The sequence below is a fragment of the Indicator indicator genome, chromosome 26 (genome assembly GCF_027791375.1).
Source record: "Indicator indicator isolate 239-I01 chromosome 26, UM_Iind_1.1, whole genome shotgun sequence".
NCBI lineage: Eukaryota > Metazoa > Chordata > Aves > Piciformes > Indicatoridae > Indicator > Indicator indicator.
In genome coordinates, this window is record NC_072035.1 from 3,266,012 (window position 1) to 3,291,511 (window position 25,500).

Genomic DNA, 25,500 nt, shown 5'->3' on the forward strand with positions numbered 1-25,500 from the left:
AGACAAGTCAGAGCTTAGATGTGAAAGCAGATGACTGGGAATGTATTTTGCTTTGCTTGAACCAAAATTCTAAAGCTGGGATTTGCTTTTTCTGATGATTAAACAGTAATGAACAAACCCTCAGATGCTTTTTATTTTTATGTTATGTCAGAATAGTTAACAAAGTGACCTTTTTAAACTTCTTTTGAAGCTTGTGAGTTTTGTCATTGGCTTCAGTGGGAAAAGGATCAGGACTGCAGTGCAAATAGCAGCAAATGGTGCTTGTTCTTAGAAATTATCAGGTATCCAGGAAGTGCATCATTTACCATGTGCAAATTATAGGTGCAAAGAATCAAGCAGGAAAAGTAAACTGTAGTTAAAGAAAGTCTTTTATTTTTATAAAAGCATTTTTAAGAATTGAAAGGGATTTAAAATAGCAATTTTAAGGGATATAAAGGAAACAAAAAGTGTATACAGAAAACCATTGCATGGCATTTTAATAAATTTGCTTATATGTAAGATCTTCTCTAAGTCATACATTTGCAAGAGATTTTTATTTCCTGTCCTTTTTTTCTATCAAAATGGTGTAGTGGAAGAAATTTTTTAAATATCTGTAAAAACTCAGTTATATTTTTTTGCTTAAAATTGTTTCTTTACGTATTTGTTCAAAACTAGAATCTCAGAATAAAGTCTTATCTGGTGACCACTCTGTCAACATTAATAGGTTGTGCATTTTTGCCCATTTTATGCCAATTTGCCTGTGTGATAAGATAAAATAAAGTCTTTCATGAAGTATTAGCAATGAAAGAATTGCTAATAGAATGAATTAAGCTCGTTTCTGGTAGCTTATTCCTTTTGAGGAGTGCTGTATTTTTCTGGGAGTTTTGGGTTTTGTTGTTGTTTGTTTTCTTTTCTTAATTCTGTGCTGTTGCATAGCTACACTTGTGCTTTGAAGGTAAGAAATTGGAAAATATTTCTCTAAAGCTAGTAATCCAGGTTTGGGACATTTTGCTTTGTTTTTCAGGTCAGTAAACAGGATATATAGACTGGAATATTTACAGACCAAGTGTCACAATAATCAATTCTCTGACATACTCTCCAACTTTCAGTGACCAGTAAGTGCCCACCATCTTCCCTCCCAGAAGAAAATGTCTTCCTGTTACTGGCCCTGATCAGATTCTACAAACAAACAAAAACCCCAAACAAAACTAACTCCACAACAAACAAAAAACCACACACACACAAAAAACGACCAAACAAAACCAAACACACAACTCAAAACCAAACCAAACAAACAATCACCAAAACCCAATGCAGAAGAACCCTGTGCAGACTATAAAGCTTTCACTGAAGCTATGTTTGTTACATCGGTATGAGATTTAAACTCCTTTAAGTTACTTTGAATGGCATAGAAATTATTGTTATGAAAATAATTTGTGCAGAATACATTATTATCTAAGAAAATTAATATGAAATGCAGTTATGCTGCTGCATGGTTGGTCTCTGCAGTTATGATTGTGTGATAATAACTGAAAGCTTAAACAACTGTATATGATGCTCTTTATGTGAGCACTTAGAAGCATGTTCAGTCCTCATTTATCTTCCTCTGAATTAAAGAATCTTCAGCACATTCCTCATAATCCTTTTACTTAAAATATTTGCAGTAAATTTTTGTGGAACTAAGCTGGTTTTATGAAACTTCATTTTATGAGCTTGTTCTTTTTGTAGCCTCAGAACAAGTGTCTACTAATGCAGTAAGGTGCTTTACAAGCTTTGCCTGTGGTGACAGGGTAGTGTTGTCAGTGGATATCTCCCCTGACATGCCAGCCCTTGCAGGCACAGAGCCAGCCTTGGTCAGTAACTTACCAGATTGGGTAAACACATTGATTGCTTCTGTTCAGTGGAGGAAACCACATCACTTTTCAAACATTAATTAAGATAGATAAAATAATAAACTGGACAATATGTGGAGCCAGTAGCTTTTCTTCTTGTGGCACAGCATTATAATTAGTATTCAATAGCTGAGGCTTTTGCCTCTTTTTGAAAAGAATGTGCTCTCTTAAAAAGGTGAATGAGGAAGCTGGGGGCTTTCTTTCCCTGTACTAGCTCTGCTGTCAGTAGCTACTGGAAGTAACCATAGAGCCAAGGTCTTAGTAAAGTGCTTTCATCCCTCTCATGTTTGTCATATCTTACTTGAATGAATGGCATTTAGAAAGGAATTAACTGTACCTCAGTGTGATCAGCAGTACTCTTAGAGGATTTTTCTGATAGTCCCTGTTCACTATGCCCATTTCAGGGCAACCTCAGATCACAGGAATTAGGGTGTTTTCAGATGGAATGGAACTGGTAGATATGCTTCAGGAATGCACCAAGAGTACTCCAATAGGTAATAGGTTTAGCCTGAAGCAAAACTGCCTGAAATGCATAGAGCATGAAGATTAATTACCTGGTATCAATTATTTTGCTTTATAAATCTCCTTTTGTTGGTCTGCTTTACTTACAGATGCAGCTAGTGTTACATGGGAGTTTGTATCCGTATCCTTGCAATGTGGCAGTTGCAAACTTTTCTATTCAGCAATATATTGTGCCAGTCAAGTCTGAGTACTCTCTGGGTAGAATGTGTGTGTGTTTAGACTGGCAAAGCAATCCCTGAACGGCAGTTACATAAAAACCAGCCATACCAGCACAATTGTGCTTTCAGAAGCATAACTTATTTTGTCTCTGTTGGGGAAAACAAAGGTACTGACATTTATGGGTTTGCTCATACAAGTGCAATTACACCTGGATTTTTGGCAGCCAAAGATTATGCTCCTGATTCATGTCTGCATGCCACCAGCAGTATATATAGCAGACCAAGCTAAGGAATTGGAGCAACAAGGGTTTTTCAGCTGTAGCTTAGAGCAGTCCTGTAGAACAACAAAGCGCACTTTGCTATCACAGGTTTGACCTGAAAGCATCATGATGTGAGTTTTACTCACAAGAAGAACTGCTACTCAACAGAAGTCACCAAGTGCAGAAGTTTGGGAGAAGCCAGAATGTCTGAAGGAGTAGTTTTCAATGGTGTACTACTGTAGCTCTTGAGAAATCACTACGGTTGACTTTGCAGGGTTAGTTTAACAGCTGAGCAGTAGCATATATGTGTGAGGTAAAAGCAGCCACAAGGCTGGGTCAGAGAAGTTGGGTTTCTTTTGTGTTTAAGTCTATCTTTATAAACAGCAGATAAATATTATCCATTCTAGAAAAATGCTCTGAACTATTTTGATGAAAGGTCTTATAAAAAGCAAAATATGAAGGTCTCTATTCTGTACCACATAAACATGATTTTTTTTTCTCTAACATTTTCATGGATATGTTGAGTGTATTTAAGAATGCAGGATTTTCAGCCCTAGGAATAAGTTTGTTCTGTGTATCAAGAAAAAGTAACAGCAGCCTCAGTGACTGTGCAGTAGCACCAACCCAGATCCAATAGGAAGCTGCAGCAAATGTTACTGATGAGTGACTTGTGCAGTCCAGCTTCTAATGTGAAGGTCACCTAGTTACTTAGAAATTGGCATCTTTTCTTTAATACAAATGTGGATTCTCTTTTTTAAATTACTTTATATGACCTCTTAGTCATCAAATCCCACCTCAACAGTGTCCTCAGAAAAATACCTGCTTTATTGGACAAATGCTAACAGCAATCTGAAACTTCAGAGATGGAACCAACTGGCTGAGTTTTTTTCCAACAGAAAAACTGGAAGTTAATTTGCTTCTGTAGGCCACAGAGTTGAGTCTTTCTTAAATTTGCAGGGACACCAAAAGCAAGATTAGTAATTCTGTGGTACCAGTGAACCAAACGATGTGTCTACTTTGATTATCTTCCAGAGCAATCAAATACCTCTTTTGGCATTAGAGAACTGATCTGAGCTTGCTTATGGGGTCCTTTTGACATCATCTTCCCTGGCTGTCAGGTTATGACTGATAGAGGTTAGGTTGAGGAGAGCAGATTTCAGCCAGAAGTAAGACACATGTATAGTGCAAGCAAATACCAGTTTACCAGTACCAAAAAAAAAAAAAAGTTGCAAACCTACTTATTTTACTGAAATAAAAGTAATGTGGGCAGAGCAAAATCTGTCTTTCAATACCTTCCACTGTTGGAGCAGTGCAGTGTGCAATTCCTGACATAAGTAAGACTATGAAAAAGACACTGGCTCCACCTAATCTTCATTCTGATGAATGCAGCCTGTTAACTTTATTAGGAAGCTCACAGTTGTTTCTTTTCCTTATAGGCTTGTTGCACAAGCCTATATTAGACCTGCTGCACAGGTCTAATTCTGAAGTCTAGGTGGATGACTAAGATTTTTTGTGCGTGCTTAACCAGTCCAGGTGATCAAAATTTTCATCTGAATTTGCAATTTGTCAGACACAGCAGATCAGATTTAATTCTCTGGGTTAAAAATTTAACCATGATTTTAACATTGTTTTGATGTTTTGCTGCAGGATTGTTCTTCCATTTCTAAAATGTTAGAATTGTAGTGTCAGCATCTCAAAAAATCAGCTGTTGCATTGTTGTTTTCAGTCATAGTATTCTGATTCTCTGAAAACAGATGTACACTGGAAAAACGAACATGCTGGTTATTTTTTCACTTTCAAAGCACTGGAGGCTTTTTAATTCTTCCAACTCTAGGCAAAAATCTGTTTATGTCTCTTCTGGCCCCAAAAGAATTGTTGCTGTTTATATACAATCAGAAAAAAAAAAAAGAAAAACACCAACCAAAAACTATTTTCTAAAGTGTGCAATACTGGCTGCAAATGGGTCACCAGACTTACATTTTCATGTACCCTTTGAAAGGGACAATCTTCTGTCACAATGTTAGCTGTTTATGAGGTGACAAGACAGCTAGTTCACAGCAAATGCCAACATCAACTCAAATCCTGTAATTAGGAGATTTTCCACTCAGCTCTGATGGTCGATGTGTGGGGTAAATGGCTGGTTTACAAACCATGTTTTTTATTAAATACACAATCTGAAGTAGTTTAATAAAAACAGTCGTAGTTTTAAAGCCACTTGAAACAGGCAGTGGCCTGTTATGCAGAAATAAAAATTAGGAACTGCTTTTAGTTTCCGAGGGCAGCTTGCAAAGATTTAAACCAAATTTCAGTAGCCTGGTCATTATTTGTTGATAGAATAATGTACCATTCTGTCCATATAGATTATCACCCTATCATTAGATATATTGGTCCAGTCAGACAAATGCAAAGATGAGAGGTTCTTCAAAATATTTAAATACCATCCACACACTACTGGTATCTTTCATAACAGTATTTGGGGACATCAAAGAGTTGAGAATGTTTTTTTCCAATATTGCACTCATGTCTTGAAATTGTACATGGAAGCAATCATCTATCAGAGTTAAAAGCTATTATACCAATGGGGAGTAAACCAGAATGTATTACTACAATGGTTTGTCTGATGCTGATTTCAGATCAATATGATAGTGAAGGAGAGAACAGGCAACCCCGTATTTACAGTGTATCAATAAAAGCTACTATAGTTCTCTATTTCATGGGGAGAAGCAGATTTATAAAGTATCAGAGAGAATTAGAACAGCAGCTGTTAACCCTTTAGAAGTGATCTCATATAAATTGTGTAAAACGTTTTTGTAATTATTTAGGAATTGTCTAAACACTGTAATCTAAGAACTGCTTACTACATACGGTCCTACTTTATCCTTTTTAAGTAAACCGGTTTTGAAGGTGTCTGCTTTCTAGCTAGCTGGTGCAGAGGGGAAGCCTTGAGCAGTCCTGTCAGCTGTGATAAAAGGCAATTAACTTCCTACCTCCCTTGCTGCTGATGCACTTGTTCTAATCTAAACGGCAGCTGAAGTGAAAGGACAAAAAGAATTACTAATCAGGCACCCTCACAGATTATCAAATCTCACACCGTTACAATGGATGGCTGAGTCAAGAACCTGCTCTCGATTGTCTTCGTTGCCCTGTAGGGGTAAGGAGTCCTTACCGGTACGTGCTGTACCGCACGCAGGCCACCGCAGCTAGCTAAGGGGCTTCGGTCGCTTTATTTTGGATGCGGTGAAACCAAATGCCGTATCCCAGCGGCCCGGCAGCCCCTGGACCCTTGTGCGCCGGGGAAGCAGCGTTGCCGCTCCCTCAGCCACAGGGCTGCTGTCTCCCTCCAGCAACTTCCTTTAGCACTGCTCCTAGCGGCTGAGGAATTCTCCCTGGAGACGACGCGATGGCAGCGGCGCTGACACCGGCTCGGGACCGCCCTGAGGCTGAGCGCCCGCGGCGACCGCTCTCCCGGACGCCACACAAAGGAGCCTGCCCTCCGACCGTCACGGCCGGCCGCACCCGCCCGGATCTTGGGCCCGCCTTCGTCGCCTTCTCATTGGCCTTCTGCGGTGCGGGTGTATGTCTTTCGCATCTCTATTGGCAGAGCAAGTTAACATGCCAGGGAGTTCGCCAATGACCACCGAGATTTCAAATCTGTGACAGAGGAGGCTGGGAAGGCAATTGGCTTGCTGAGCGCGGAGTCCTGCCTGCGGGGACTGGAGTGGCTCGGAGCAGGCGTTTAAAGATGGCGGCAGCGGCGCGGAGTGGGGGATGGTTTTCGTGAAGGTGCCGAGCTTGCCCTCCTCCCCCTCGACCTCCACTCACGGAGGAGCGGCAGGACACTGGGCATGGCTCAGGTGGGTGTCGGCCCCATGGGGCGACGGGCAGGGCGTGCACGAGTGGGCTCTGCGCGGCCCAATCGCCGCGGCGCAGGTAGTAACCCCTCCGTCCCCACAGGCCGCGGGGCCCGCCGCGCTTCTCGCCGCTTCTGTGGTGCGGCCTCCCGTCTGTGGGCTGGCGCCGCGAGTAGGGAGCCGTGAAAAGCCTTTCCCTGAGCGGCTGAGGCGAATGCCGTTCCAGCTGCTTTCCTTGGCGGGTGTCGCCGTGCGGCGCTTCTTCCCCCCGCCCCCGTCTGTAGCGGCCTTCCCTAGGAGCTGCTATTTGGTTTGGTTCAGGGATTGTTTTAGAGGGTTGTTTTTTTTCCTTGCCTGCCCGCCCCCGGCCTCCACCCTACTCGCTCCTATCGTGTATTCAGGGTAGTAGACGGCAAAGAAACGCCATGTCTTTCTGTCCTCCACACCTCTCTGTAAGTGGGGTGATGGAGACTATCAACTCTGGTATTAAGTTTCTACACAGCATCATGCTTCGTAGTACGCGTGTAGGGTGAAAGGGATGGCGAGAGGGAGGGTTTCCGCTGGACACATCCATTTATAGAGGGGAGAAGAATGTGTGAAACTGGGAAGGCAGCCATTCCCCAAGTGTGTGCGGACTTTCATTCACTTTCTTAAGTTCTGGTACGTTGGGACGGTAAGATAAAGCCCGTGTGTCACGCCGTAGCTCTCAGGATTCTTCATCTGTTTCTTCTATTAATAATGAATTACGATAATATCTTCCTTTAAATTGTCTCTTTAAGTTTACTGCAAAGTTTATTCCTCTAACATTTTTCATATTTTGATTTTTTTTTTCTTAATCTAGAAAATTGAATTCTCCTTTTTGCACCTAATTTTCTTAGGATTCAGGTTTATCATAAAGTCTCTTTACCTACTGAGAGGATGGGCCCCCTCACATCCAGGCGTCACTGCCTCATGAACTGGGATGGAGGGCTTTCTGCATGAGCCGGGTCAATTTCTTTGTTGCCTTTGGTTGCGAGTTACAAGATGTTAGAATTAGATTTTCAAATCTTTTTCTCCCTTTTGTTTAGGTGATTTTAACTTAAGGGTTCCTGTTTCCAATCCTGGATGAGGACTTAGATCACTAGTTCTGATGGGCAGTTTGCTTTTTCAGATGACACATTTAAGATTCTGATTTTTTTTTTTCCGGTCTTGAAAAGACATAACTTGAGCTGTGTATTCCTATTTTCTGCAGTGCATCCGGAATTCCTGCAGTGTTTTGTGCTAGCTGTTGGTGGGATTGCATGTCTTTTTAAGGAGTCCTTCTGAAAACTGTTGATGGAATTTGGTAGAGCTTTGGAGAATAAAATTTATTCTTTCAGGGCAAATTAAATAAGGATGACAATAAGCAGGCTACGTTGTATTCTTATAACCTACTATGCAAAGTCTGCTTTTTATATGTGTTGGTTGAGTGCCCTAGATCTAAGGTCTAAGCTTATCTAACTCTTCCTCATAGGTTTCATCACTTCTGTCTTTGGTTTCAAATATCTAGTATCTAAGTGAAAATCCTTCCTCGTTTTGTGGTGGGTTTGTTGGTTTTTTTCCAACCTCTGATATAAAGGGCGCATTGTAACATCAGTTGGCAAGAAAGTAGTTGGGAGTTGGACCTTGGTACTCAGTTTCTCCCTGGCTTGTTGTAGTTTATAGGAAGGTATTGTAGCCCAGTGTGTAACTTTAGTGGGACTCAGCCTTTACCTTACCCTAGGGAAGTGGCAGGTTTATGGCTGGGAGTGCAATTGCTAGTTTAAACTCTTCTTGGTCTGGATTGTTTTGACATCGGTGGTGTTAAAACGCTCCTTAGCGTAGGAGCAGGACGTGTGTCGGAGGGGTTGAAACTGCATCCACCATCACATCTTACAATTTGTCAGTCTTTCTATTTGGACCAGGTAGCTCCTTGGTATTCTTGAATTCAATCAATTTCACTGTTTCACTTCTGTGTAAATTACTTCTTTTTTGGTCTTTGAAAGAGTATTCCAAAGATTTTTAAGGTGGAAAAATTAGATGATTTAGGCATTTAGTTTTCAGAAGTTACTGAACTTGTACTGTGACTTTTGATTCTTTTGTTCAGAATTAACAATGACAACACTAATTTATTGTGGAGAACTTAATTTGTCATTCACTTTTTCCTTTTTTTTAATCTGAAGATGAGGAACAAATGTATACAGAACACTTGTAGAAATATGTTTGATGTTTTAGAACCTTTTGAAAGAAGAAGAAATTGGTCACCACTTTAAAATTGAATGTAGATGTATAGATTGAAATGTATAGGACTGCTTGCCTTACTGGTCAGTGAGATGGTTTTCATCCTGTAAAGTCATGTGTTTGTTTCGGAGAAGATGGGATTATTTTAGAGGTTTTATCAAAATGGAGTGTTTTTCCTTAGTAATTCTATAGTGCATGACAAGCTCAGCATATTTAATGTGTTGCAGTTTTAAGTATATTCAAAACAAGCAAACAAAAAAAATTGCCAAAACACAGACCCAAACAAAATAAAAGCCAACCAAAAATACGAACTAGTGCCTCAGCAAAACTTACTTTATTGCCAGATCACTAGAGTTTGCTCTGTTGTTTGTATATTTTGCTTTTCTTCCAGCTTTCAGGTAGGTAACTTCTGTGTGCTGTTGAATTTTAACTGACCTCATTATAATTCCCCATTCCCAGCTTCCTGCCTTGTCCCAGTTGGTGTTTGGATATTGCTGTTGGTTTTTTCTGTCTGGACTGGCGTAGAGATACATTAGAAAATTATATTTGGCTTCTCTGAAGTCCCTCATGACAACCCAGACTTTCTGCTCTATTATCCTCAAATCTTATGCAGCAGCACTTGAGGACTCAAAGCTTGTCTTCCTAGAATACTTTCTACTACACGGAAATGCTTTGAACAGAGCAGATTCAGCCAGCTGTCTTGGGCAGAGCTACACTGCTTTGTTTTTAGCTGGTAGGAAGATTTAAGCCCAGTTTGGGATGACATAGAGGGACTTGGAGAAACCAAAACAGCAGGTAAGAAATTCTGCTTTCTTTCTCTAAGCGCTTACAGTTTTCCACAGATGACAAAAAATATTGAAGAAGGCATCATAGTTATGGTGAGCCCATAGAGCCCACAATGTGGAAAACAAATAAACCCCCATAAGACCATAGTTGTTGAAATCTTACTGATTTTGCAGATTGTCTTAAACTGTAAGATAATTGTCCTTTCTGCTGTGTGGGTAAGTATGGCTTGAACACCAGGTTATTTTAAATCATGGGACAATCCCCCCAAAATGCACATTTCTCAGTCTGGTTCCTGCACATGCCATATAGTCAACATGCCAGATAGTCAACAAATTATACAGGTGAATACGTGACAGCAAGTTCTCGTGCTGGTGTACAGATCAAGTAGTAAAAAAACGTTGGCCTCATTCAATAGGAAGATACCCATCATTTTTCACTGTAAAAATGTCACTCATCTACTTGACATTTATGCCGGAAGGAGTGACACTTTTTTCTTTTTGCCTGGGAAACTATTTCCATTTATTTTCTATGACAAATATCTTTTCTGTTTTTCCTTTTCTTTTTCTTCTTGTAGGTTGAAGGAAGAAAGGGAGACCTGCTTGTCCAGTGAAGATGCAGTCTTAGTCTTCAGCTATTTAAGCTGAATGCATTGTGATTTCCAATAATTGAGACAGTGATTCTGAAAGCTGTCTACATTAATGAAAAGAACAATGTAGTCAGCTTAACTGAATCATCAGTGTTGCATATTGAATAGAGCATGATAAACCAATCTTGATGGACTTATGCATGTTAGGAATATAGCTATAAGCATTTATTAAAGATTGTTTTTCTTAAAACAGTAGTTTTAAAAATGGAGAGCTATGAAAATGTACCACCCCTCCCTAAAGAACCTGCAAGAGAAATGAATGTGGAGAATCATACTTGTCCCCCACCTCTGCCGCCTAACGAACAGCCTCCACCACCTCCCCTGCAAACGTCCAGTGACGCAGAGGTAATGGACGTTGGCTCTGGTGGTGATGGACAGTCAGATACCCCTGCTGGGGACACGCACAGTATCTGCAGAACACAGCTTCTCACAAAGGGATCTGCCTGCTACAAAAGTCGTCTTATAATAGACCCTAACGGTAGTGACCAAAGCCCAAGAACTGCTCGTCATGCACCTTCAGTTCGAAAGTTCACCCCAGATCTTAAGTTACTTAAAGATGTCAAGATTAGCGTTAGCTTTACAGAAAGCTGCAAAAGCAAAGATAGGAAAGTTCTGTACACTGGAGTTGAGCAGGATTATAAGGCAGATACAGATTTTGGTATGAATAATGTCAATGGGGATTTGCATGTTTGTCCTTTTGGTGGTAGTAATGGTAAAGCTGCAGGGATAGGGGGTGAAAATGATGACAAGAAGGATGATGAAAATGATATTGATCAGGAAAAGCGAGTGGAATATGCAGTTCTGGATGAGCTAGAAGATTTTACCGACAATTTGATGGAAATAGATGAAGAAGGAGGAGGGTTCACATCTAAAGCAATCGTTCAAAGAGATAAAGTGGATGAAGAAACCTTGAATTACTCATATGAGGTAAGTAAATCCACAGGTTTTTGGTGGGTGAGGGGCTTCCAAGTGACTAGAAAAAAAGCATTCAAAGATATGCAATGAAACAGTCTCTTCTAGAAATGTGCAATACTTGAGTCAGGCAGAATTTTTCAGAGACTGAAATTTGGCTGAAAATTTGTCAGTTGTTTTGGTCAAATATGAGTTGTGTGGCAGCTTCCATAATCTTGTCTAAAACTAAAGTTTAAATGGCTTCTTACACAGTTGTAACTCATTTCATTGTGAAAAATACCAGTTCTCACTTACAAAAACTTATTTTCTTATTTTTCAGTCTTTTTTACTGCAATCATTGGAAATTTCTAGTTTGTATGGAAGTACATAGCAAGATTGTACACTTTTTCTTTGCAAGGGGAAAGGTAGGCTAGCAGGCCCAAGAGGATAGTGTCTCATAAAGTTTCTTTCAGGATGACTTTGATAATGATGTGGATGCTCTGCTGGAAGAGGGTCTTCGAGCACCCAAAACAAGGAGAATAGAAAATGAGAAATATGCTGGTGAAAGTGATCACCAGTCTGATGGAGAAACAAGTGTGCAGCCAATGATGACCAAAATTAAAACTGTACTTAAAAGTAAGTTGAAGTTCATTAAATATCTCAAATGTGTGTGTGTGTTCTTATGGCTGTAGAATGAAAGTCTATCAGCAAGCAGAGCTTAGGATAGCAATTCCTGTGAAATAGTTGTGTGAAGGCTTCCTGCTATAAGAGAGAACATTTCTGTGTTCCTGAGCGGTGAAGCTGATCTTTGGGAGTGCTTTAATCTTCACCTCTTCTGTGTCACAGGAATGCATTTTAGTGTGTGGATTTGTATGATGTTACGTCAGTGGTGAGGAGGTGAATGTGGTTTTTTGTCTCCAGTACTGTGAAAGAGCTGAAGACTGTGGTCATTGTGGGCTTCTTCCTGCTTTAGTTACAGCTTCTGTCTTGAAATTGCTCTGTGTGAAGTCTTTATTCATGTAGTACTAGGCTAAAAAATAATCATTAGGAAAATCAGTGACTTTGTAGCAGCTTCATTGGCTAAATGTTACAAATAAAGAAGAGCTGAGAATATGAATCAATCCAGGAGAACTTAACTGGAAACAGTCTGAATTAGAATTAAATTTGGAACCTACTCTAGGGGAGTATTTTTCAATTTATTCTGAAATAAGGAACCAAGCAAAATTTTCTCTGGAAAATATTCCACTAACAGGAATGTCAGGAAGCTCCTACCTGAGTCTGGCCTCTGTAGGAAAGAGTGAGACCATTCTCTGATTTCTGGAATAATTTCTGGAATAGAAAGGAGTAAGACCATGTATTATTAACTTGAGTGTTGAGTGTAAGCATTTTACTGCAATGTTGTTTCGTTTGCTGTGTGATTCCTTGTATTGGTTTATTGTACTCTAATTTCGGTCTTATTTTCTGGAAGGAATAGTATTCTTGATGGCTAAGGTATTTTAAATATAAAGCCTTGTAGACTTGATCCTGGGTTTTATTGTGCTTTCACTGAAAAATATAACAGCGACACTTTGGCTTGCAACCTAACTCATTGCTGGCTGTTTGGGTCTGTGAATCTGCTGGTGTCTCAGTGTAAATTTGGCCCTCAGTGTCAGGTGCAAAAATTTTTAATGGAAAACTCATTTGATTCAAAAGCCAGTATGACTTTTCCATAAAATATAATGTTGCTTGTGATTATATCAATACATAAAGAAGACTAAGGAGAAAATTCGCTGGTGAACAAATCAGTCTATATAAAAATTAGTGCTACTGTTCAGTTGAAAATGTAATGGAATCTGTAATTTAGCAGGATTTATTGTGGATTAGTAGCATACATATTTTTATTACAGCAAAACAATCTTCCTGGAAAACTTTTTTTGTCTCATTTCAGTGTTGTTTTTATCTTTTGAGACAGAAAAAGCAATAAAAACTTTATTCCTTTTCTACGCTAAGCAGTTGATCCAAGTTTAAAGCCATTCTTTGCTTTAAAGGTCGTGGCCGCCCTCCTACAGAACCTTTGCCAGATGGATGGATCATGACATTCCATAACTCCGGCATTCCTGTGTATCTGCATAGAGAATCTAGAGTTGTTACCTGGTCTAGACCTTATTTCTTGGGAACAGGAAGCATAAGGGTGAGAGCTGTCAATTACTTCAATACTTACTGAGATTTAAAAATCAGATACATTTCTGTAAACAGTTGAATGTTTTTCTGCATTAGCAGGCTTCTTGCCAGTGTTACAGTTAAGATCCTTGACAAAGAAAAGCTTCTGTTTCTGAAAATATGATAGGAGTTTTCTTAGTGTTTTGTTTTCTCATTTTTGCAATGATTGTGGGCAGCTAAAAGTAAGTGAGATGGTCTTGTTTGGTGTTTCTGTTGTTCTAGCATATGGCCAAAAACTGTTGGGTTTGTACCACCAGAAAGGATGTTTTGATCGTTTATTTGTAGCTATAAACTTAGCCTGAGCTGTGGCTTATGTTTCATATTTACAGAAGTAGGCATGTGATGTTCAGGAACCCAAGGAATCTGCAGAAATTGGGCTTAATGTGATGTGCTTAAACCCTAGGAGAGCTGAATGGATTTTTATGACAGCATGTAAGATTTACATGTAATTGAGCACAAAATAGTTTGGATCTAAACCAGCAAACACTTTGAAGGTTGGTGTTGGTGTTACACAGTGCCAAGATACCATAGGAGTGGGTGTACTTGGCCCTTGACCTAATAGAAGCTTGAGCCTAGACTGAGTAAAAGGAACTTCCATCTTGATTACAGCATTTGTTTTTGTGCTTTGCTTTTGGTCACCTTGAGGTACTGACACCTTTTGTATTTTTTTTATATTTGCAGAAACATGATCCTCCCCTTAGTAGCATTCCCTGCTTGCATTACAAAAAAATGAAGGAAAATGATGAAAGGGAACAAAATAATGACATCACCCCAAATGGGGAAGTATCACCTGTAAAGCACTTAGATAAATCTTCAGAACTGGACTGCCAGACAGAAGAACCAGATTCTACTGCTGCTGATTCTGGGCCTTTAGATGACAAAGACCCATCAGGGGGAGATGCAGCACAAGGAGCCTTAGGACAAGTTAAGGCCAAAGTTGAAGTCTGTAAAGATGAATCTGTAGGTACGTATGGAAAATGGAGTCTTGTCTTGGCTGGAGTTGGGGTAGTGGCTTTTGGGATACATATGCTTTATTCCAGACTGGGCAACTGAATGGTATCTTGTCTGAAATCAAGTGCTCCATTGGCTTTCTGCACAGTCTTTCAGGAGAAACAGATCCCGTATTAGAAATCAGTTTTGATTTTAACAGTCCTTGTGCAAAGGTTTCAGACAAAACATAGACATTCTTGAAGTTTGACCTGTGGGCTTGATCTCAGTTTAAGAATCAGTGAAGTCAGTGTGTACATATGAATTCTGTTGTCAAGTATTTGCATGACTTCTTCAGGCTTTTCTATGCAGCCTCCGTATGCTGCAGACTAAAACCAGGTTGCTCGTGGATCCACAAATAGCATCTAATTTCACAGATTAGTAGATGCACAGAATGGGTTAGGTTAGAGGGGACCTTAAAGATCATCCAGTTCCAACTTCCGTGCTATGGGCAGGGACACCTCCCACTAGACCAGGTTGCTCAAGGCCTCATCCAACCTGGCCTTGAACACCTCCAGGGAGGAGGCATCTACAGCCTCCCTGGGCAACCTGTTCTAGAATCTTACTATCCTCACTGTAAAGAATTTCTTCCTAATACTCAGTCTAAGTCTGTCCTCCTCAAGCTTGAATCCATTGCTCCTCACCCTTTCACTACAAGACCTTGTAAAATGTCTTTTTCCAACTTTCTTGTAGACCCCCTTCAGGTACTGGAAGGATGCTATTAGTTCTCCTAGAGCCTTCTCTTCTCCAGGCTGAACAGCTCCAACTCTTGCAACTTGTCCAAAGCTGGTTAGGGCTTAGTAAAATCTTCAAGTGATGGAGTAAAATGCTCTTTTTTGTTTTTTTGTTTTGTTTTCCACTTTGCACAAATGTTTTACATTTGACCCAGTAAAAGGCAAACTTGTCTTTAGCTCAGTTAGTATGAAATAACATCTTTGAGTGTTCTGCTGCTGGTGTAGAAGCAAAAAATGTTTAAAATAGTGGAAATGAAGTCAATGCTTGCTCAGTGGTGGAGAGATAACTTGCTTGTGTTTCTTAGATCTGGAAGATTTTAGGCGCTATCTTGAGAAGCGTTTTGACTTTGAACAAGTTACTGTCAAGAAATTCCGCACCTGGGCCGAGAGGCGGCAATTCAACCGTGAAATGAAGCGCAAGCAGGCAGAGTCCGAGCGGCCCATCCTGCCTGCCAACCAGAAACTCATTACCTTGTCTGTGCAGGATGCACCTACAAAGAAAGGTTAGTTTGTCTACCTGTAGTTCAAGTACTCTGTCAAAGACTGATTACAGCCCTGAGCTTGACTGAAACAAAGGCCCAGTGGCCTGGTGTTCTGGAATTCCTGCTCTTGAACCCATCATCTTTTTCTGGAATTGTCCTCTTGCATCCATCATAATATGTAGCAAAGGAAAAACACTGTCAAAATACACTTGCTGTTAAAAAGGGTAATTCCTAAACGAAAGGATTTTTGTTCAAGGTTGCAGTTGTGGTAACTGGTTGCTGCTACCTTCAGCTACTTGTTACTGTGGTTGCACTGAAACTCCTCCTCCCCAGTCACTCAATGCTGCTGCCTTCTCAGTTCTGTATCAGTTCTAATTACTCACAAATTAGGGACTGCTTACAAATGCGAGGAATGATCCAGACTAAACCCTACAATTAAAAATACAGATTAAAGCAGTTTGATGGATACAGTTAAGAAATAACAGCGTGTGCTGTGGTGACCTCAATAGTTATCACGTCTGATGAAAAGCTGGGGGGGATTAGCTCTTATCTGTGTTGGCTCTGTATCCATAACAGTATGTGTAATGTGCAGTCTGATACTTGAAATGTCCATAGACCTTTGATATGGCTTTTGTTATGTTTTGTACTTTGTCCTCTTTCTGGGATTTTTTTCTCTTAAGCAGAATTAAAGCTTTTAAGTTGCATTGGCTATTCCCTGTCACAGGGAGGTACAGTTGAATTTTTAGTTAATACACTTCATCTTAAGCTCTAGGTTTAGAGCCACACTGAAATTATCCAAATGAAGGGCTTCATTGCACTTTATCTAAATTATAACTTTTTTTTTCCCATAGTGCTCCCTGAGGCAGGGTTTGTGCTTTTGACTAACAATACTATTGCAGGAGGGGCAAAAAAAAAAGAACCTTTCAGATATAAAGAGCACATTTGGGGTGGGGTGGGGCTTGCTAAATAGGATTTCATAGGGGAAAAAAACCCGAATGAATCTGGTCTGTGTGTTTCACGTCTACATGCCTGTTGTTAAAAGGGAAGCAAATGAAAGGATTTCTAATGGATGTTAGCTGCCAAAAATGCTGTGAAGAGGTGCAGAGGCCATGAAACTGCAAACATTGAACATGGAATATTGGATTTAGCTCACAAATGGTGTACTTCCAGTTGTTGATAGAAATTTCTCACATTTGCTCCTCAATAGCTTTTTCCCTAGAAAATGAACATTGAGATCCTAATTACACATCTGATTCAACAGTACTGCATGTCATCTGAGCAGGCACTTACCCTGTGGAGCTTGTAATTTATTTATGTTTATTTCTAGTACAAATTGCCTTTTAAAGACCAGAACTACTTAGCTGTCTTCCCTCATGTCTTCTTTTGCAGAATTTGTCATTAATCCCAATGGGAAATCTGAAGTTTGCATACTGCATGAATATATGCAACGAGTCCTAAAGGTTCGCCCTGTTTACAATTTTTTTGAATGTGGTAAGTCCATGAAGATTTTTTAATCCATCAGTGCTGCTTTGAAGGACTCATCTCATGCTTAGATATCTAAAAACACAAAAACCCCCACAAACAATGGATTTTTTTTTTTCTAGGATATGTCTTGGAAGTCAAGTCCAATTCTAGCTAGGAAGTGTCTTCTGTATCATAAAAACGGCTTTTGAGGCTGGAGAGCAGTCTTGTATTTAAATCTGTGTTTAACAGGGTGGGGGTTTACTTAGAAAACTATGGCTAAATGAAAATGGATTTGAGTAACTTCCATCTAAAAGTATGTCTCGGTGAAATGTGGGCAATTACAGCTTTGCTGGCTGAGCACAATTAATATTTACTTAATTTTCTTGTCATTGATGTCCAGAAAACTTGATTGTAAGGGACACATTGTTTTAGTGAAGGATCAGAATCCTAGCAAGAAAGAAAGTTAAGTATTTAACCCAAAGAGTTTCTGAAGAGAAATGTGAAAGCCATTAATTAGGAAGCTGTTAAGAATTCCGAAATTCTCTGCAGACACACATGGACCCTCTCTAAAGCTGCATTAACAGCTTGCTCTTCCATTTCCAGAGAACCCAAGTGAACCTTTTGGAGCCTCAGTGATAATTGATGGAGTAACTTATGGGGCAGGAACTGCCAGCAGCAAAAAGCTTGCCAAGAATAAAGCTGGTAATTTTTTTTTTCTTTCTTAATACTAACTGCTGAATTGTATATCTGTTTTCATTTCTGCTCTGAAGATGACATATTTGTAGTAGTAAATAAGAATCGTTTGGTGAATATTCAGAGAAGGTACATATGTTTTTTGATGATGATGCTGCTGGAAAAACTTTACTGGCATCTGTGAGGCTGTTTTCTAATATGAGTGGATATTTCTAGGTGAGACTGATGCTTGCTTAAAGAGTGTATCATTCTGCTTTCTAAATTAAATGTAACCAAGATGTTTAATTTTTTTCTGCAGCTCGAGCTACACTGGAAATCCTTATTCCTGACTTTGTTAAACAAACCTCTGAGGAAAAGCCCAAAGACAGTGAGGAACTTGAGGTACTGAACTCTTCCTATCTGGCTGTCATTATTGGAGTCTGTTTTAAAACCTTCACATGTTCAGTGTCAGAAATATTTATGACACTTTGTAATGCTCTTTTCTCAGTCAGATGGAAATGGGAAATTTTTCATTTACAGCAAGATCTTTTTAGATCCTTTTTTTTTTCCCCTCCTTTCTATTGGAATTGGTCAGAAAACTTACTATGCTGCAGACAACTATTCCCTTGTTGAAACAGCAGGTCACTTACTGCAAACCTGAAATATTCCAAGATACTAGGCTGCCTGTGCTGTCCTGGCTTCCAGAGTGCTCTGGCCTGATGCCTTGGGAAGCTCAGAGCTAGATGCTGACTGACTCTCTGATCCAACTAAGAACTAAAAGTGCCCAGGCTTCTGAAATGTTTTTTACTTAGTTATGAAAGCTACTTAGTGCCAAATCAGGCAGATCAAATTTCAGACTTTAAACAGTGAAATTTGAGAATATCAAAGGAAAAGTTTCTTTAAGTGGAGAGCAAATGCTGTATTTACAGACATGGAAAATGTTTAGGTGGCTGCTGTTTCAGTTTTACTTTCAATTCAGCACGTAACAGGCCACCAGGAAGCAGTGATAAAAGCCTGAAAGGAAAGTTTTCATTTTAAAAAGTCTAACATACAGAATGAGTTCTTTGTACTTGACTTTAACACCATATCCTGTGCCCTTGCATCCAATGAAATGGTCATTAAGAAAATGCAGACAATTTTTCCCCATTGTTTTAAAATAACAGCAAGGAATGTTTTTTATTTTGTGTTTTCTTCTATTAAACCACAACTCCCTTGTTCACAGGGAGAGAGGATGATAAAGACTATATAAGATTTTTTTTGTCCCTTTTTTTTTGTCTAACTTGTGTAATGTAAAACTGGAGTTAAAGTAATTAAATTGTGGTGTGATGTGGCAGGTTTTATGTTGTTAGTAAATATCTCCATTTAAAAATACTATTTTTAATATCAAACTTAGGGTGACAATTTATTTAGGGTTGCAGAGGAGAGATGAGGGTTACAGGTAATGTTAAGGTCCAACCACAATAACCCTTTTCAATTCCTTTGTAGTATTTTAACCATATCAGTATTGAGGACTCACGGGTATATGAACTCACCAGTAAAGCTGGACTCTTGTCTCCCTATCAAATTCTCCATGAGTGCCTTAAAAGGTAAGGCTGCAGAGTAAGGAGCAAATTCTGTTGGGCATAGATATTCAGAGCAGGATGTTTGCTTGGTTGCTGGTAGCCTCGGTGTTTGTCAGCTACTTGGGTGTTTGTGGGCTGGCTGAGCTTATTGAGGTCACTGTTGCTGTAAGAGACGTGTGGACTGGACTGGTTAATGCTGTATCTTCCTTTAATTCATGTTTGCTGTTTCTGCTTCTTGCCTTCTTGGTTTTGTTTGCCCAGGCTTGCCTTTCAAGTTGCTGATCTAAAAAAGAACTTTGTATTAATTTGTCTCTCAAATCTATTATTGCTGTGTCTAATTCCATTGCAATTACTGTCGGAGATAGCTGCAACCACTTCAGTTGTTTGGAATCTTACTTAGTGTATGATATTGATTTTGTTTGTGCTTAAGAAACCATGGAATGGGTGATACATCCATAAAGTTTGAAGTTATTCCTGGTAAAAATCAGAAGAGCGAGTATGTCATGACTTGTGGCAAGCACACGGTGCAAGGCTGGTGTAAGTACACTACTAAGTGTGACCTTTGGTAGTATCTTCTTCCTCTTCTCCTTTTTTTGTCCACTCTGTTGATGCTTGTTAAGCTCTAGTTTGTTAACCTGCTTACTCTGCTCCTCTGTATCTCACTCTTGCATAACAGAAGTAAATCTTGGTGTTCACTGAATTATGCAGTGTGCCGGCACTGACATGTTTTTGTGATTATTTTTACAGGCAAAAATAAAAGAGTGGGGAAACAATTAGCTTCTCAGAAAATCCTCCAGCTGCTGCACCCACATGTGAAAAACTGGGGCTCTCTTTTGCGTATGTATGGTAGAGAGAGTAGCAAGATGGTTAAACAGGTGAACATGATTTTGTTTGGTTATTACCTATTTTGTGATTTGTATTTTTTGGTTTTGTGATTTTTCTGGGGTTTTAAATTTAGTCCAGCAAAGCTTTAATGGTATCACAGTGTATCAGAGGTTGGAAGGGACCTCAAGAGATTATCAGGTCCAACCTCCCTGCCAGAGCAGGAAGGATCACTTAGGGGAGTCCGCATAGGAATGCATCCAGGTGGGTTTGGAAAGTCTCCAGAGGAGACTCCACAATCCCCCTGGGCAGCCTGTTCCAGTGCTCTGTCACCCTCACTGTAAAGAAGTTTCTCCTCATGTTGAGGTGAAATCTTCTATGTTCAAGTTTGAACCTACTGTTCCTTATCACCATGAACCACTGAAAAGAGCCTGGCCCCCTCCACTTGACACCCACCCCTCAGATATTTATACACATTGATGAGATTCCCTCTCAGTCTTCTCTTCTCCAGACTAAATAGCCCCAGGGATCTCAGTTTCTCTTCATAGGGGGGATGCTCAAGTCCCCTAAGCATCCTCGTGTTTCTCCATTGGATTCTCTCCAGCAGGTCTCTGTCTCTCTTGAACTGGGGAGACCCAAACTGGACACAGTATTGCAGGTGTGGTCTCATCAGGGCAGAGTAGAGAGGTAGAAGAACTTCCCTAGACCTGGTGGACACATCTTTCTTTGATGCATCCCAGGATCCCATTGGCTCTCTTGGCCACAAGAGCACATTGTTGTTCCATGGAGAACTTGCTGTCCAAGTTGGCATAGTGGTGGTACTCCCTATCATGGAAAAGGCTGTGTGTGTTTGAGCAGTTGTCAGCTCTTCCGAGTTGATTCTCATACCTCCCTGTTGCCAGAACATGAGATGAGTGCTTCCACTGACTCCAATAACTGCGTTCATATTACACCTTCCAGGGCAAAATCCTGTAACCTATTTAATACTTAACTCATGGAAATAGGTGTTACTAGTTAAGGAAGTACAACGACCACAGATTAAACTTCTGAGCTGTGTACCTTAATGTATTGTTTCCATCACACAATCTTACCTGTTGTTGTTCGTTGCTCTGTCGAATAGGAAACCTCTGATAAAAGTGTGATAGAACTTCAGCAGTATGCCAAAAAGAACAAGCCAAATCTGCACATCCTCAACAAGTTACAGGAGGAAATGAAGAAACTGGCACAAGAAAGAGTGAGTAGATGCTCTCTTGGGTTTACAAATGGGAAGAAGGCCATGGGTCACACTTAAAATAATCCAAATTTTTGCCTGTTTTATATGGTGCCTCACATAAGGAGAGTTGTTCAAAACTTGATTTTGGGAGAGGGGCTACTTTTAGGGATTTCCATTCTCTGCCTTCAAATGCTGTATAACTTCATTTTGCCTACCTCATTGAATTTATTTTTAGCATTAGAACAAAAGAGCCTTTCATAGTGATTGGCAGAAGTTTGGCTAAAACAGTTCAAAATTTAATAACCCTGCTTTATTACCATATTCTTATGACTGTGTGGTTTGTTTCCTACCCTTGTAGGAGGAAACACGAAAGAAACCCAAGATGACAATAGTGGAATCCGCTCAACCTGGCAGTGAGCCTCTCTGCACTGTTGATGTGTAAGCAGAAAGTCTGCAAGTGGGGAGCAATAACACAAATGGAGTAACTAGATCGTCAACAATACTTAAAACGTTGTTTGCTGCAGAATGCAAGATAACTTTTCAAATCCAAGCTGCTTCAGTTTATGCATTGTTCTTTTTGCATCATCAGGGCAATATTACTTTTTTTTTTTAATACCTCTGAGATACGTACGTTTAAAGGATTGATCATAAAGATCTCTACTTGGGCAAAATGCACAGAGGACAGGCATGTTCACACAGGATAAAATCAAACAAGCACTTTTTTTTTTTCTGGAAAGCTATCCATTTTGGTTTGAAATGGATGTGTTTCAAGGATGAAATTCAAAATATTTATGTACAGGTTGAAGTTGATATTCTCTCTATACACACATTCATATATATGTATATATCAAAGAAATCTATGGACGTTCTCTTGTATGAACATGCCTACAACTATTTTTGTGAACAGTTTCGTCGCATTTCAGCACATAATAATATGCACTGATAGGACACTTTGGTGACAAACACATGAAAGTGATGAGAATTGTTTTTAATGTCATAGGATTAGGCCAGTAATGCTGTTTCTTTTTGATTTATTTGTTTTTTGTCTCCTGCCAGGCTTAGCTACTCAAAATCACAGTATGCAGATTTTTTTTATTACTTGAAAAGAACAAGTATACCTGGTAGTGTTAAGAGCAACAAGCTGGATATCTAAAAATTACTGGTGTTTATTTTAATTGAAAAGAGCCTAGGTCACTTTACAGGTGGGTTGAAAGAGGAAAATAGGATCCTATTTATTCGATGACAGTAAATTTGAAAGGCTGTTTTCAAAGCTTGGAGCCAAAATGCAGCTGATAATGGTTGACAGACTGAAAATATTTTGCCAATGATGTGTTTTTAAACACCTTCCATTCCCTTTTCCCAGCAATAAAACAATTTTCTTCCTTTTTTTGAAGTCAGAATACATCTGATTTGATCAGTTAAGTCTTAATTTGCTCCATAAAAGAACAGAATTAAACACAACAACCCTAAGAAACATGAAATAACTGCAGCAAATTAGTTGTTTTTTTAAATGAAGCTGTTTTTTGTTTGTTTTTTTCTTTTTTAACTTTTTTTTAACTACATTTTTAGGTTTTTATGAAGTGTAACTTCTGCAGTGAGAATTAGAATGTAGATTTGGAATATTATGACATAGAGTAATGAGTAGAGTGAGACCATAACAGGTTATACTGACAAATCACAAATATGCAACTACTCTGAAATGCAATCCTAGCGAACAGGCAGCACTCACTAAGCCATTGAGGCTTTATGAAGTTAAGCACAGAAGAAATAGTTTTTGGCTGTAGCAAAAGTACTGCTTTGTGGTTTTGTTCCTCATATGGAGTGCTTTGCTGGGCAACTGCAGTAAGTCTTCACTTAGAACCATTTTGGGGGTTCTTTGCTTTGCTGTTAAGAGACTGATCACCAAGCTTGGTGGTAGGGCTTCGATGATTGTCCCAGGATTGTTCTGCTGTCATTGACACAGCCAATTCTTGTAATTGCTGCAGCTCCTGGTACTTACCTAGATAGTGATCTGGGGCTTTGAGGGGTATTTGGTTTGTTTGGGGTTTTGGTGGTTGTTTTGTTTTTACGATGTTCTATATAGATTGCTGCAGTATAATGAATTTAGTGCCTACTGGATTTTAACAATATTGGTATCAGTATTGCAAAAGCTCTTTTTTAAGCTCACTCATTCCTTTGGAAATAGGTAGATTTCAGCTTTATCTCAAACTAATGTTCCCTACCACACATATAATAACTGAGGTGAAGCAGGAGGAGTCTTACTTGATTCTGTGTTTGAGTGATACGCTGAGAGGTCTCCATAAGTAGGAATTCACCCATTTTTAAAAATATTCTTTTATTTAGCTTTTCAGTTCCCTGAGTTGTAATTCTGCTATACCAGGATACGGGTAGTTGGAAGAGTAGACATAAACTATTGCTTAAAGAAGTGGCCTATCTAAGAAAACAAAAACACTGCCTCTGCTTTTTTTTGGTATAGCTTTAATAAATCTCCACCTTTTGAAGGGTATGTAACATTGGTGCAGTAGCGACAAGCAGTGATCACTGTTTGTCTCTCTTTTTGTTGTTTTTTTTTCTTCAGTTTTATTTTGTTTTGATAAAGACAGGGCTTATCTCTTCTATGCCTAAATGTATTACCCTCCTAGGTAGGTTTTTACTTCAGCTTATGTGTTTTCAGCAGAAGAATCTGTACTTGGATGGCACTGTAAAAGACAAATCACCCTTGCAGATCTTTCTGTTTTTCTGAAATCAGAATGTCAATGCATTTGCAGGTCACCTGCAGAAGATCCATAGATGCCTCGCTTACAAATTATTTTTCTTTCTTTTTGAGAGGATTGCTGTATTACCTCAGTCTGCCACGATCAGAATCACAAGGTGACCATTGCCCTTAATTCAAACATCCAGAGATTTCATTGTGAACCAAAGCCTAGAACGTAATTATGCATTCTAAACAAAAACAAAAAAAAAAAAAAGATGGTATTAGACCTTGCTGCAGCCTTTAACTGGAGAGATGTCCAGGAAATAGCGCAATAACTGCTGGAACAAACAACTTAACTGCTGTTTATGTCATTGTGAAGTATTCTTGTGTTTTAATGTTTACTATTGTTTGGAGTGTAACAGTCTTGCATTTGCACATAAGCACGAGCTGCTGTGATAGAGGATAGTTCATTGCATTAACTTCAGCTTCTGCATGAACACTTAACAGTGTGATTCAGGATGTATCCTAAACTTGTCTTGTAACTCTTGTGTGTTCTCTAGGTAATCGGCTGTAAAGGTTTAGATCTTGATTGTATGAATGCATAAACCAGCTGCTGCTTTTGTCACTGGTATTTGTTATTTATCCCTTCTATAGCCAGAGGAGGATAGGTATTTTTATAGGGATGGAGTGTATTTTTAAGAACTGTTCCATCCTTTGGGAATTAGGCAGTTTTTGCTTTGCATATTATGTGCTTCTCAACAAAAGTGTGGTATATTGACTTTAAGGATTACATTAGTGTGCATTCAAATCTTCATGGTACTGATGGAAAACTTAACTGTGACTTCCAATAAACTAGTCAGATGCTACCTATTTAAACACCAGCCCGATGGCTTTTTCTTACCTATTTATTCAACAGAACCCATGAAGTAGTTGGGTACTCAGAAGTTTGGAAAGACTATTATGCATAAATGTAACTGTCATATGTAAACTTCCACTTTCCTGTGATGCTGTTAGGCTTTATACGAATATATTTGTAACATCCAAGTATTTACGAGCATCGTTATTATCTCTAGACTCTACTTTGGTTCTGGAGTAAAATTCAGGAAGTGATAGCCTCCTACCCTTCCATGGGGAGAAATGTGATGTGCAGGAAGCCATGCTCTTGTTAACCAAATAAAATGATCAGCTGCAGTATTCTGATGTGTACCTGAGAAGGTGGGAGGAAAAAAAACAACATGGCAAAATTCATTCTTATTGCCCAAGTAGGTAACAGTGGTTGCTGTTAGAGTTGTGCTAGGTGCAGTTGCTTGATGCCAGTGCTCAATTGGTACAACTATGAAGCCTCATTTTCACTGAGCCTCTGCTTGCTTTTTTATTTCTGCACAATCATATAATCCTATGTGTTTGGTCTTTGAGTACTACATGTGTATTTTTCAGACAATTAGTT

General features: G+C 39.3%; 1 protein-coding gene across 1 annotated transcript; it reads left to right on the top strand.

The window, feature by feature from the left end:
* The first annotated feature begins 10,536 nt into the window (after positions 1-10,536).
* DGCR8 (DGCR8 microprocessor complex subunit) lies at positions 10,537-22,868 on the top strand. The gene is made up of 13 exons (XM_054392958.1): positions 10,537-11,259; positions 11,697-11,859; positions 13,251-13,393; positions 14,104-14,386; positions 15,449-15,646; positions 17,015-17,116; positions 17,693-17,791; positions 18,081-18,163; positions 19,247-19,347; positions 19,754-19,860; positions 20,071-20,198; positions 21,266-21,379; positions 21,717-22,868. Exons 1-13 carry the CDS (start codon positions 10,537-10,539, stop codon positions 21,798-21,800), a joined length of 2,328 nt encoding a protein of 775 aa, XP_054248933.1. The 3' UTR covers positions 21,801-22,868.
* The last annotated feature ends 2,632 nt before the right edge of the window (positions 22,869-25,500 follow it).